Source organism: Amblyraja radiata, chromosome 11 (assembly GCF_010909765.2).
Source record: "Amblyraja radiata isolate CabotCenter1 chromosome 11, sAmbRad1.1.pri, whole genome shotgun sequence".
NCBI classification, from domain to species: Eukaryota; Metazoa; Chordata; class Chondrichthyes; order Rajiformes; family Rajidae; genus Amblyraja; species Amblyraja radiata.
Window position 1 is genome coordinate 38,398,931 of NC_045966.1, and position 14,364 is coordinate 38,413,294.

The window sequence follows — 14,364 nt, forward strand, 5'->3', positions numbered from 1 at the left end:
CCCAGCCACCGTACCCTTCCCACGGTCACTCTCTCCCTTCATCGACTTTCCCACACACTCAATCCCCTCCCATGGACACGCTTGGCTGTTGACTAAACCGCAAGATTCCTTCCCATGTGATGGGATTGCTCTGCATTTGTCTGACGCCACATTCAACCCTGTTGTCTAATAAGTTCATACGTGCTCGGAGCAGAATTAGGCCATTCAGTCCATCAACTCTACTCCACCATTTAATCATGGCTGATCTATCTTTCCCTCTCAACCCCATTCTCCTGCCTTCTCCCCATAACCCCTGACACCCTCACTCATCAAGAACCTGTCAATCTCTTACTTAAAAATACTGAATGACTTGGCCTCCACCGCCGTCTGTGGAATTCCACAGATTCACCACCCTCTGACTAAATAAATCCCACCTCATCTCCCTTCTAAAGGTAGGTCCTTTTATTCTGAGGCTGTGCCCTCTGGTCCTAGACTCTCTCACCAGTGTAAACATCCTCCCCACTTCCACTCTATCCAGGTACTTGGTAGGTTTCAATGAGGTTCCCCCTCCCCCTCCATTCAATCGTGGCTGATCTTTCCTTCCCTCTCAACCTCATTCTCCTGCCTTTTCCCTGTAGCCGTCCCTCTCTCCCACATGGGATACTGGGGGAGGGGATAGATTTTCCGCTAGGGGGGGAGGGGGGGAAACAGATCTGCCGGTCTGGGTGGGGGGGGGAGGTGTTGTTGCCCAGCAGCGGAGGGGGGGGGGCTTCCTACGTACAGTCACGGTTGGGGTCATAGAACTGGCAGCCCATGGCCAGTTTGTCGAGCTGAGCACAGCAGAGCCAGTGGCCATCGGCCCAGAAGTTGGGGTGAAACTTGTTGGTCAGGATGTTGTTGTTCTTGGACTCTGAAAGACACAAGGAGGGAGGAGAGGGTGAGGGGTGATTGACACAGAAATTCCCCCCCCCCTCCCCCCCACCCTCTCCTGCCGGAGAGCTCCCCAACCCCCGAGACCCAGCATCTGGATCCAACCCAAACATCTGGAGCAGATGGCCAGGCCACATCTGGGTCACGATGCCACATCTGGACCTCGTGCCGGCTGGTGGATCACACGGACACAGGTGTTGCAACCCCCCTCATCCTGCATCCCCACCCGCACCCCCTCCCCCACCTCTTCCTCACCCTCTCCTCCAACCCCACCCACTCCACCATCGCAAATCATCACCCTCCCCCCCATGCTCTCCCCAATCCCCCTCCCTCCCCCCCAGTACTCCCACTGCCCTTCCCCCCACCCAGCTCCACATCCCCACCCTCCCATCTCCCACCCTGCCACACCTCCTCCCACCTCTCCCCAAACCCCACATCCCCACCTTGATCCCCACCCCCCCCTCCCTTCCCCATGCCCCACCTTCACCCCATCTCTCCCCCTCACCTCTCCCATTCCACACCTCTACCCTGATACCCCACATCCTCTCCCCCCCATCTCTCCCCCTCACCTCTCCCATTCCACACCTCTACCCTGATACCCCACATCCTCTCCCCCCCATCTCTCCCCCTGTCTCAGTATCCCTAAAACCATCAAACCACCATAGACCACAAAGCTGTCCAGCACAGGGACAGGCCCTTCAGTTGTCGTTGTCGAACATGATACCCAAGTTAAACAAATCTCCTCTGCCTGCATGTGATCCATATCCCTGCACATCCACGCGCCCGTGTCAAAGTCTGTTCAACGCCACTATCACATCTGCCTCCACTATCCTTGGCCGCTCGTTCCAAGTCCTCACCGCCCTCTGTGTAAAAAAACCTGCCCCAAGAATCTCCTTTAACCTTCCCCCTCTCACCTTAAAACTGTGGCCTCTGTGAGGCTGGGAAAAAGACTATCTCTATTTATAAACCTGTAACAGACACCCCACAGCCTCCAACGCTCCAGCAAAAACCATCCAATTCTGTCCCTCTCATGGTCAATACCCCCTAATTCTGGTAAAGCCTGAAGAAGGGTTCCAACCAAAAACGTCACCTATCCATGTTCTCCAGAGCTGCTGCCTGACCCGCTGAGTTACTCCAGCACCGTGTGCCTGTCATCATTCTGGTAAACCTTTTCTGCACTCTCCCCAAAGCCTCCACATCCTTCCTGTAATGGGGGCGCACAGAATTGCTCACAGAACTCCAAATACGGCTTAACCAAAGTTTTATATAGCTGCAACATGACTTCCTGATTCTAAAACAGACACTCATACACATGTCATGCAGCACCCTTGACAACCTTCCTCACTCTCACAGCTCCATCAGTTGGCCTGCCAGTTGCATACCTACCGATCAGACCACCAACACTATCACCGTGATCGGAGGAAAGACGTTGTCGAGCTGGAATGGCTGCAGAGAAGATTTACCATGTTGCCAACTCAAGGACTTGAGCTATTGGGAGAGGTTGGGCAGGCTAGGAATTTTATTCCTTAGAGCCCGGTTGGATGAGGGCTGATCTTATAGAGGTGTATAAAATCATGAAATGAATAGATAAGGTAAATGCACAGTGTCTTCCGCCCAAAGTAGGGGAATCGAGAACTAGAGGACATGGGTTTAAGATGAGCGGAGAAAGATCTACTAGGTACCTGAGGGGTAACCTTTTCACACAGAGGGTGGTGGGTGTATGGAATGAGCTGCCAGGGGAGGTAGTTGATGCAGGGACTATCCCAATGTTTAAGAAACAGTTAGATAGATACATGGATAGGACAGGTTTAGAGGGATATGGATCAAACGCAGGCAGGTGGGCCTAGTGTAGATGGGACATGTTGATCAGTGTGGGCAAGTTAGGCCGAAGGGTCTGTTTCTACACAGTGTGACTATGACTCAATGTTCCCCACCCTTCCTGAACCCCTGATTCAGGGTGCGTTGGTGAACGAGCTGGAAAGGCTTGTTGGTGGGGAAGAGTTGAGGAGGAGGGCTATCTGGAGGGACTTTCACTGGGCCAGACCTGGTCTGGTCCAGTCCGATCACCCCTCTCGCTCTACTCAGACCTTGCCAGACCACTCCGAAACCCTTCCGGGTGCAGAGGGTTTATAGGGAGAGGTTGGATAAACTTGGATTATTTACTCTGGAATGTCAGAGGTTGATGGGGGAGCTGATAGAAGTATGTAACATTATGGGAGGTATAGATAGGCAGTGGAGGCCACCCCCCCCCCCCCCCCCCCCCCCCCCCCCCCATAAACGTCCAACACTAGAGGGCAAAGCTTTAAGCTAAGACAGGGAATGTTTAAAGGAGATGTGTGGGGCAAGGTTTTTTACAGATGGGTGCCTGGAATACACTGCCAGGGGTGGTGGTGGAGGCAGTTACGATAGTGGTGTTTTAGAGGCTTTTGGATGGGCACAAGGATATGGAGGGAATGGAGGGATGTGGATCTCATGCAGGCAGAGGACATCAGTTTAACTTGGCATCATGTTTGGGATGGAGATAAGTTCATAAGTGATAGGCGCAAAATTAAGCCATTCGACCCATCAAGTCTACTCTGTCATTCAACCTATCTGCCCCCTCAACCCCTTTCTCCTGCCTTCTCCCCGTAACCCCTGACATCCTTACTAATCAAGAATCTGTCAATCTCCGCCTTAAAAATACCCATTGACTTGACCTCCACTGGCTTCTGTAACAACGAATTCCACAGATTCACCACCCTCTGGCTAAAGAAATTCCTCAACTCCCTTCTAAAGGTACGTCCTTTTATTCTGAGCCTATGACCTCGGGTCCTAGACTCTCCCACTAGTGAAAATATCCTCTCCACATCCACTCTCTCCAGGCCTTTCACATTATGGGCCGAAGGCCCTGTTCCTGTGCTGTGGACACAAAATGCTGGAATAACTCAGCGGGTGAGGCAGCATCTATGGAGAGAAAGAATGGGTGACGTTTCGGGTCGAGACCCTTCTTCTGTGCTGTGTTCCACGTTACCCACTCACCTTCCTTCAGCGCTGTCACCCACTTATGTCGACTCTCTTTGTTCGGGGCAAACACGTACAGATAATAATTCTCATGAAAAACCTGCGAGAGAGAGAAGGGAGGTTTAAAATGTGGCCCCATGGGCTCCAAGTCTGGGTCCCTTTGTACAAACCTTTTGTCAGTGCATAGTTCCTGCTGACCATTCCCACACTGATAAAGCTGGCGGAGACAGGGAAATCTCAACGTGTCCACAGCTACCTGTCACAATCCACCTCCCCACCCAGTGCGGCACAGTGGTGCAGCGGGTAGAGCTGCTGCCTTACAGGTCCTGACTACGGATGCTGACTACGGATGCTGTCTGTATGGAGTTTGTACGTTCTCCCTGTGACCATGTTGGTTTCCTTTGGGTGCTCCGGTTTCCTCCCACATCCCAAATTATAAATCGTCCTAGTGTGTACAATAGTGCTAGTGTACAGGATGATCACTGGGTGGAGTGGACTTTGTGTATCTCGAAGCTCTAAAGTAAAGTCGCCTATCCTTGCAGACTCAAGGAACTGTAGTTGCTGCTTTACGCAAAAGGACACAAAGTGCTGGAGTAACTCAGCGGGTCAGGTAGCATTTCTGGAGAACAAGGTCGGGTAACGTTTCGATTTGGGACCCTTCTTCAGACTGATTGTAGCATGCGGCCGGGAGGGCGGAAAGAAAGCTGGGAGAGAGGAGAGGCAGGACAAAGCGTGGCAGGTAACAGGTGGATAAATGTGAGGGGGAATTTGATAGGCAGATTGTTGTGACAAAGGCCAGAGATTAAAACACAACCACTCTATCCAGGTCTTTCACTATTCAGTAAATTTCAATGAGGTTTGCCCTCATCCTTCTAAACTCCAGCGAGTACAGGCCCAGAGCCATCAAACACTTATCATACGTCAACCCAGTCATCCCCGGGATCATTGTCGTAAACCTCCTCTATACCCTCTCCAACGCCAGCACATCCCTCCTCAGATATGGGGCCCAAAACTGCTCACGATACTCCAAATGTAATCTGATCAATGCCTTGTGTAAGGCCTCCCCTGTTTTTATATTCTAGTTGATTTCCAATCCCTGGAATCATTTGAGTGAATCACTTCCATACCGTCTCCAAAGCCGACGCATCTTTGACAACGAGTGGCACTTTACACTGAGCATCTTTCTACACAAGTGGTCGTGTTTGTATTTTTTTTAACCGGAGGAGATGTAATGGAATTTCGTTGCACAGTATTGTGCAATGACAATAAACGTATTCATTCATTCATTCATTCATTCATTCATTCATTAATTCATTCATTCATTCAAGTGGCTGAACCACCATAGAAAGCATTTTGTCAGGATGCATCACAGCATTGTTTAGGAACAGCTCCATCCAAGAGTTGTGGATGCAGCCCACACCATCACACAAACCAACCTCCCTTCCATTGACTCCATCTACACTTCATGCTGCCACAGCAAGGCCACCAGCATAATCAAGGACCAGCCTAACCCCGGTCACTAACTCTTCTCCCCTCTCCCATCAACAGGCCCTTCAGCCCACCGGGTCCGCGCCGACCTGCGATCCCCGCACATTAACACTATCTACACACATTCGGGACGATTTTGTTTAGATTTACCAAGTTAATTAGCCTACATACCTGTACGACTTTGGAGTGTGGGAGGAAACCGAAGATCTCGGAGAAAACCCACACAGATCACGGGGAGAACGTACAAACTCCGTACAGACAGCGCCCGTAGTCGGGATCGAACACAGATTTCCGGCGCTGTGTCTCTAAAGTCTAAAGTAACGAATGACTGGGGTGGGCCAAATATTTAATTATGTTGGCTGCTTTCGTTAGGCAGCATAAAGTGTAGATAGAGTTGTTGGTGGGAAGTCTGATCTATGTGATGGACTGGGCCACAACCACTACTCTACATTCCTTCTTCTGGCTTCCCAATTCACACCTCTACTACCCTTATCTCACTCTTTTAGTCTTTTCATCTCCAGCCTCAGTTCAGTTCAGTTTAGTTTACATGTACCTAGGTACAGAAGTGTGAAAAGCTTTTGCTGTGTGTGAACCAGTCAGCAGAAAGACAATACATGATTACAATCAATCCATTTACAGTGTCTAGACACATGATAAGTAGAGCCAGGATGTTTAGGCACTAAAAACCTCTGAAATAGGCAGGCAAATAGGCATAATAACATTACAAAAAAGCGCACAAAAGGCATTTATTGACCCAAAAAGGTAAAAAAACATGTATTTCCACCACCAACATATGGTTAAAAATGATAATTTTAAGGTATACTACATTAAATGACCAAAGTTGCCTGGTTGCACATAATTACTAGCATTGTTTTCAAATAATCTGGTGTTAAACTATGCCATTTGTCAGACAGAATATGCTTCAGTTGTGAAAAACTTATTTCTACCCCAGTTGAGGTCGCTGGTGCATACCCGAAAAGCTACAGACTCTATATTCATGTTGATATCTTGTGCATTACAACTACCTTTGAGAACTTTAGCTATGTTTTGTATGTCTTCAATATCTTTGTTACCTAAAATCACACTCTTACATTTTCCTTGTATGTCTTTACCGACATCGCCAGGAACTTTATGAATATCGTCAGTTACTTTGTTGAAAACCTGCACGTTATTCACTAATGTTTCGCCACATTTCTCAAGGGAAGTGATAGCTTGTGGGAAGTTTGCAAAATTGGAAGCAGTAAACACAAGATCGCGGTGGATGGACTTTTTCTGCATGATTTCACTGACGATCCTGACTGCAGCAGATTCTTCTTCTTCAAAACAGTGGACGTTTTATTTTATCTTTTCAAAATTTGCAGCATAGTAGAGCACAGCAGAGAGCCATGTTCCCCACCTAGTCAAAACAGGCTGAGGAGGTAGCGGAATCTTGGGTGCCATTTCCTGGAACAACTGCACACGTGACAGTGTTTTAGAGGAAGATTTTCTTGACATTGGTAACTATGCGATTGACATTTGGATACTTCCAATGTCAACAAATACTCCTTTGATGGTTGACCTGCCTCCAGTGTACCGATGACCACATTGGCAACATATCTCCCCACAGCATCGGTTGTCTCATCTATTGAGATCCATATTTTGTTGCATGCAACTTCATCTCTAATTTTCCAGCACAACAATGTTGAAGTTGCTGTCAATGATGTCTCGCTCGGTATATGTTCCTGTGTGTATTTCTCTAAAACACCTCTAAGAGATTTGTTTTCCAATTTCCACAGTGGAATTCCAGCATCAATGAATGCCTTGCACAGATCACTCGAAAACTCAGATTTGCGACTGGAGTCGGCAGTAAATGTTGTGAGGAGACAAGCTTGCGTATTTCCCACCTTCAGTTTTTCTGCCGCCGACTTGTGTTTAGCCGTCTGTACATACTGGGAGACAAAATGTTTCTTCTCATGATTCACTGCTTTCTCACATGCTTTGCAAAACAGCACACAGTTGTCTGTAGAGTATATATCACTCCCGTACACTCTCACCAAATCGTTCTGTTTTTTACAAGGCGTTGACTTGACTTTAGGCATTTTGAAGCTTGCAGGGGTAGATCCTACAGGAGTGGGGATGCAGACCTCTACAGGCAGGCCAACTACAAGCTGAGAAGAGGAATCAGAGCTGCCAAGGAAAGGTACTCTGAGAAGTTGAGGAGCAAGTTCTCACCTAATGACTCTTCTTCAGTTTGGAAGGGCTTGCAAGAAATCACCAGCTACAGAGGAAACCCCACTCCTTGGACAATCGTCAGCTGACCAACGACCTGACGAGTTCTACTGCAGGTTTGACAAACAGAAACTTAACCCTGGTACCCCCTCCCACCTCCCCAACCAGCCCTTCACACCTACTCACAGCCTGACTCCAGTTTGAAAAGACTGGACCCTTCCCCACCCACTCCTCCCCAATCACCACCTTCACACCTACTTAAAGCATGACTCCAGTCTGCAAAGATTGGACCCTTTCTCACCCACCCCTCTACAATCACCACTTAACACGCACTTACAGCCTGAATGCAAAAGACTGGGGCCTCGTCCACTACCCACGAATGAACGACCGATGGTGGCGCCCTCGGTTTCGCCCCAGTGGTGGAAATTTTCTTGTTAGTTACGTTAACACGGCAAAAAAAAGCTGATTGAGGCATTATGTGAAAAGGGCATTAACTTGCTGAAATCATCAAAAAAGGCATGAAAAGGCACAGTCTGAAGGGTTTCGTCCCGAAACATTGCCCATTTCCTTCACGCCATAGATGCTCCTCACCCGCTGAGTTTCTCCAGTTTGAGTTTGTCTAAATTCGATTTTCCAGCATCTGAAGTTTCTTCTTAAACATGAAAAGGCACATGGCACTTTTGGCAAAACCCTGGCTCTAATGATAAGGGAATAACGTTTAGAGCAAGGTAAAGCCTGCAAAGTCCGATCAAGGATAGTACGAGGAACATCAAGGACAGTCAGAGGGACATCAACGAGGTAGATAGCAGTTCAGCACTGTTTTCTGGTTGTGGTGGGATGTGGTGGTCTTCATCCAACCATCTGGCCATCAAGCCCCCACTCACCTGCATCCACCTATCACTCACCATACTCTGTCCTGCCACCCCCACTCTTCTAGCCTTCATTTCCCCCCCCCCACCACAATCAGTCTGAAGAAGGGTCACGACTATCCATGTTCTCCAGAGATACTGCCTAACTCCAGCACTGTGTGTTCTTTTGTAACCCGGCACCTGCATTACTTGAGCCTCTGTCGTACTCTGGCCCTGGCTGGGAGCCGCACACTGACCTGGAAGGGGTATTTGTAGTTACACGGTAGACTCATGTCGGTCAGCACGATCTCCACGCACTTGATCCTCGACACCTCGATCGATCCCTTCAGCACGAATTTCTTCTGCAGGACACAATCACAAAGCAAGCCCATCAACATCAACATCAACATCAACATCAACATCAACATCAACATCAACATCAACATCAACAAGAAGCTGAGGAGATTCAGTATGTTGAGTTTAGTTTAGTTTAGAGATACAGCGCGGAAACAGGTCCTTCGGCCCACCAAGTCCACGCCGACAACAATCCCATACATTAACATTATCCTGCGCACACTAGGGACAAATTACAAAGCAGTACGTCTTTTGAGTGTGGGAGGAAACAGGAGATCCCGGAGAAAACCCACGCGGTCACAAGGAGAACATACAAACTCCGTACAGACAGAACCCGTAGTCACAATCGAACCTGGGTCCCTGGCACTGTGAGGCAACAACTCCACCACCATATTAATGAATGCTCTTGAACTTATACAGGTGTACAGGAGAGAGCATCACTGCCTGGGTCAGCAACTCAGCCACACAGCAATGAAGGAGATTACAGAGAGTGGTGGACACTGCCCTGTCTGACCTTCCTACCATCAAAGGGGATCTAGAGGGGTGAATGCCTTAAAAAGTCAGTCAGTATCATTAAAGACCCACACCACCCTGGCCACACACTATGTTTGTTTGTTGAACTTTTGGGGGAGTTTTTAATATGTGTTTTACATAGTACGTACTATGTTTCCATATCTGTCGAGCTACTGCAAGCAAGAATTACATTGTTTCGTTTCCGGACGAATGACAATAAAACACTATTGACTCTTTCAGAGGCAGGGAGATCATAGGAGAAGGGAGCCGAAAAGCCCTGTCCCACAGTACGAGTTCATTCCAAGAGCTCTCCTGAGTTTAAAAAAAAAATCAAACTCGTGGTAAGCACGGAGAATGATTGTAGCGGGTACGTCGGAGCTCGGGGACGTCTCTTAGCGCTAACGGCAGGTACTCGGGAAGACTCGCTAGCGGCAGGTAAGCACGGGAAGACTCGTGATGATTTTTCAACATGTTGAAAAATGTCCACGAGAGCCCCGAGTACCGACGAGTGGCCATTTACCGTAAATCTCCGCGTTCAAATCAGGGCAAACTCGGGAGAACTCGTGGAATGAACTCGTACCGTGGGACAGGGCTTTAAGGCAGGGTTATTGACAAACCCAGGGGAGGTACACTTTTCTTTGAAAATGGCGTCACAGGTGGACAGGGATTGCTGTGGAGCAGAGGGATCTAGGCGTGCAGGTACACAATTCCTTGAAAGTGTGGCATCACAGATAGATATGGTGGTCAATAAGGCTTTCATAGGACTTAAAGTTTAAAGTTAGGACTTTATTCCTTGGAGCGCAGAAGGTTGAGGAGTGAACTTATAGTAGTGTATAGATCATGAAGGGAATGGATAGAGTGAATGCAGTCTTTTACCCAGTCGGGAATCAAGAACAAGACGACATAGGGAGAGGTTGGGCCAAGTAGAACTTTACACTGTCTATTCCCTTTTATACATCCTTATAGGATCATCCTCCCACGATGCAAGGAAGAGTCCTAGCCTGCCCAACCTCTCCATATGGTCCCGGCTCTCGCATTCTGGCAACATCCTCGTAAATCATCTCTGCACCGTAACCACCTCCTCCCTCTCACTGTATGTGCTCCTCGCTTTGCATCTTCCTCCCCTCCTCTCACTTGAAAGGATTTCAGATGAAGCTCGATGTAAATCACATGTGGGAGTGCAACTTGCCCTCGTCACAGGCCTACACTGGGCCAGGCCCCAGCATCAGGGAACTACGAGGGCCCGACAGGCCGACAGACCCTCAGACACAGCAGCCTGTTTCCCCAGCGGGTCAGGGAGTGGCGGCGTTACCGATAGATTCTCTCGCCTGGCCTGGTGCTGCAAGAGTATCAGATTGGCAGCTACTTCACACATCTCCACCGTCCTCAACCCCCTTGAATAACCACAGGCTGACGGGGCGGGGCAGAGAAAACACTCACACACACATGCACGCACACACGCATATGTACACACATGCACGCTCACATGCACACACACACACATGTACACACACATGCTCGCTCACATGCACGCGCACACACACATGCACACACATGCACACACACACGCACATGCACACACGCACATGCACACACGCACATGCACACACACACGCACCTGCACACACATGCACGCTCACATGCACGCACACACACAGATACGTACACACGCACGCACAAACACATACACACATGCGCAAACACACATGTGCACACACACACACTGACACACACACTTTCTCACATGCACACGCTCACACATTCAGCCTCTCTTTCACGCACTGACCCACACACACAGCCTCTCACACATCACTATCTCTGTCACACACACGCTCTCTCTTGCACCACTGTCTTTCATTCATATGCACACACATATGCACGCACACATACACACGTTTATACACACGCATTCACACAAACCCACACACGTATAGACACACAAGGACCCACTCATACAAACACACCCATACATGTCCTTACACATGTATGTACACACACACACAAACGTACACACATATACACGCACATACACCTACATGCACACATATACTACATGTACATGCACATATATATGCGCCCGCACACAGTCAGCTGATTACCTGAGGCCCATCACAGGGTATTTCTGACTATCCTAAAAGATGACAGAGGCAGTGGTGCAGGGAGGGAGGTCCAGAGGTCAGGGCCGCAGCAGTGAGTGTCAATGTAGGCCGTTTACAGACTACACCAAACTGCGTCTGCTTCACGACCTGGCAAATGCGATATAATGTGTTGGGATGCATCACAGTTTGGTTTGGGAAGAGTTCTGCCCAAGACAGCATGCGATCGCGGAGAGTTGTGGATGTGGCCCAGTCCAGCACACAGCCCACATTCCCCACCATCTACACTTTACGCTGCCTCAGGAAAGGAGCTGACATTATCAATGACCGTCTGAAGAGGGTCTCGACCCGGAACGTCACCTATTGCTTTTCTGCAGAGATGCTGCCTGACTGACTGAGTTACTCCAGCTTTTTGTGTCTTTAATCAAAGACTTGTCTCACCCCGGTCATTCCTTCTTCTCCCCGCTCCCATCCGGCAGAAGGTACAGTAGCGTGAAAGCGCACACCACCAGACTCAGGAACAGCTTCTTCCCCTTCTGGCCGAACCCCTCATAATTCCCGATCTTCCAATCTACCTCGTTGTGGCACTTGTACCTTTTTTTATCTGTATTTTCCCTGGAGCTGTAACATCACATTCTACACTCTGTTTGGTTTCTCTTTGCACTACCTGTTGTACTGATGTGTGTGTGGTCTGATTGTACTCAAGGTTTAGAATCAGGCCCGTTGGCCACAATGTCCGTGCCGAACATGATACCAAGACAAACTTATCTGCCTGCACGTGATCCATATCCCTCCATTCCCTGCATATCCACGTGCCTGTCTAAATGCCCCTAAACCCCCTTATCGTATCTGTCTCCACCAGGCATGTTCCAGGCTCCCACCACCCTCTGTGTAAAAGACCTGCCCTGCACATCTCATTTAAACTTTGCCCAGCTCACCTGAAAGCTGTGCCCTCTGGTCTTTGACATTTACCCACTGGGAGAGAGAGAGGTTCAGACTCTCTACCCTGTCCTTGCCTCTCATAATTTTATATACTTCTATCAGGTGTCCCCTCAACATCGGCATTCCAGAAAAAAAGTTCCAAGTTTGTCCATCCTCTCCATAATGTTACAATGAAGCAAACAAACCATGTGGTCTTAGTGCAGGGGAGTGATACTGAGGTGTAAGATCGGTCATGATTACAGAATGGCAGCAGAGGGACTCGGGCCACAATGGCCTCCTCTCGATTCTACTTGTCACGTTCTCAAGCAGCAACGGCAGAATCCCTGTAACATCTCTACTCTGGACCATACCTTCTAAAGTCACACCCAGGCAGGCAGCTCGGAGGCAAGAAGAGAGGGGGTGAAGGGGGGGGGGGGGGGGGGGGGGGGGTGAGAAAGCGAGAGAAAGGGCCAAAAGAGGGAGAAAGGGGGATGGAGATAGGAGGTGGGAGAGGGAGGGAGCAGGGAGGAAGTGGGTGTGAGAGGGGGAGCAGGGGGAGGTAGGTGAGCGAGGGAGAGTGAAGGGGGAGCGAGCGGAGGGGGGGAGCGAGAGGGGAGTGAGGGAGGGGAGTGAGGGAGAGCAAGGGAGAGTTAGGGATGAGCAAGAGGGGAGTGAGGGAGGGCAAGGGAGAGTGAGGGGGGAGCGAGCGGAGGGGAGAGCGAGAGGGGAGTGAGGGAGGGGAGTGAGGGAGGGGAGTGAGGGAGAGCAAGGGAGGAGTGGGGGAAGCAAGGGAGGGCGGTAAGGGGAGGGGTGGAGTGAAGTGGACCTACCCCAGGGCGACACTCATAGTAGGCGAGGCGGGAGGTGGTGAGGATGAAGTACCGCTCTTTGTAGTTGGAAGGAGAGGTGCGTCGCTTCTGCTGAGAGCGTTTGATGAGGAACTCCTCCAGGATGGGGCTGGGATCCATGCTAATGGCAATTGGCCCACCCCATGGAGAGCGTTGAGGGGCGAGGGGTGGAGGGAGAGTGTTGGCCGCCGAGGTACAGGAGCGTGGGCGAAGCCTGCTGTGATCTCACACTCTGCAGCAGCGCGTTCTACACAGGGTTCAGTCTCTGATAAAACACAAACCCAGAAACCACTTCCTTTGGATCAGCCTCTGCAAAACGCTGTGAACAAGAGCGGCGGCCTGTACGGTTTGCCATTTCAAATTCCCGCTCCTCCTACCTGATTTTTTTTAACCAAAAATAATTTATACAATTATTTACAATAATATGTACAATACAAAATAATTCAAAACAAAACCCACCACCATCATACAAAATCACCCAGTCATCTAAACAAATATTCTTAAATGTCAAATACATTCATAAAAAAGTATATTACAATCCATGTCAAGGATGCATTCCACCCCCCGCGGAGCCCAGCGGTCCTGGAAACCCCCCAGGGGGTCCGTGGACAGCTTGTAGTCCCTCTTTATAACCAGCCGGGTGCGGACGTATCCCTGGAAAAGGAGCAGGCAGCCGGCTCGGGCAGAGTCCTCTTCCACCTGGCGCTGTGACTCACGGATGGCCAGCTTGGCCAGGCCCAGGAGCAACCCAACCAGGACGTCTTCAGCCCGACCCTCTCCCCTACCCACACGGTGTCCAAAGATGAGGATGGTGGGTGTGAAGTGCAGCCAGAAGGCAAGGAGCAGGCCCTTTAGATATTGGAACAGGGGCTGCAACCTCACACACTCCATGTACACATGGAACACTAAAGAGGCAGGCGGCTGGCGAGTTTGTGAACCGCAAGAGAAACAGGTTGCACGGGACTACTCGATGCAGAACCCTCCACCCCAGGTTCCTGATGTAGAGGGGGAGGATCCTTGCGTAGAGGGACCAAGGCGAGGAAGTGCAGGGTGTGGAGGAGCCCGTACAGGAGACGCCTCCCTGAGTCTTGGAGGTAGATGAAGGGTGTCGAGGAAAGGCCACTCATGTTGTGTGGGACCGGATCCCGGGAAGTATTATGGTGCCTGGGTCCGACGAGT

The 14,364-nt window shown here is 49.8% G+C and overlaps 1 protein-coding gene across 1 annotated transcript in view; it reads right to left on the reverse strand.

Annotated features, from left to right (window-relative positions):
- Positions 1 to 13,394, reverse strand: part of itk (IL2 inducible T cell kinase) — a 30,294-nt gene extending 16,900 nt beyond the window's left edge. Inside the window, exons 1-4 of the mRNA XM_033029506.1 lie at positions 13,168 to 13,394; positions 8,711 to 8,815; positions 3,928 to 4,009; positions 761 to 889 (exon numbers count right to left, since the gene is read on the reverse strand). Of these exons, the coding sequence (XP_032885397.1) occupies positions 761 to 889; positions 3,928 to 4,009; positions 8,711 to 8,815; positions 13,168 to 13,305 (454 nt within the window). The 5' untranslated portion in view covers positions 13,306 to 13,394. The remainder of the gene's footprint in view (positions 1 to 760; positions 890 to 3,927; positions 4,010 to 8,710; positions 8,816 to 13,167) is intronic.
- Between the last annotated feature and the right edge of the window lie 970 nt (positions 13,395 to 14,364).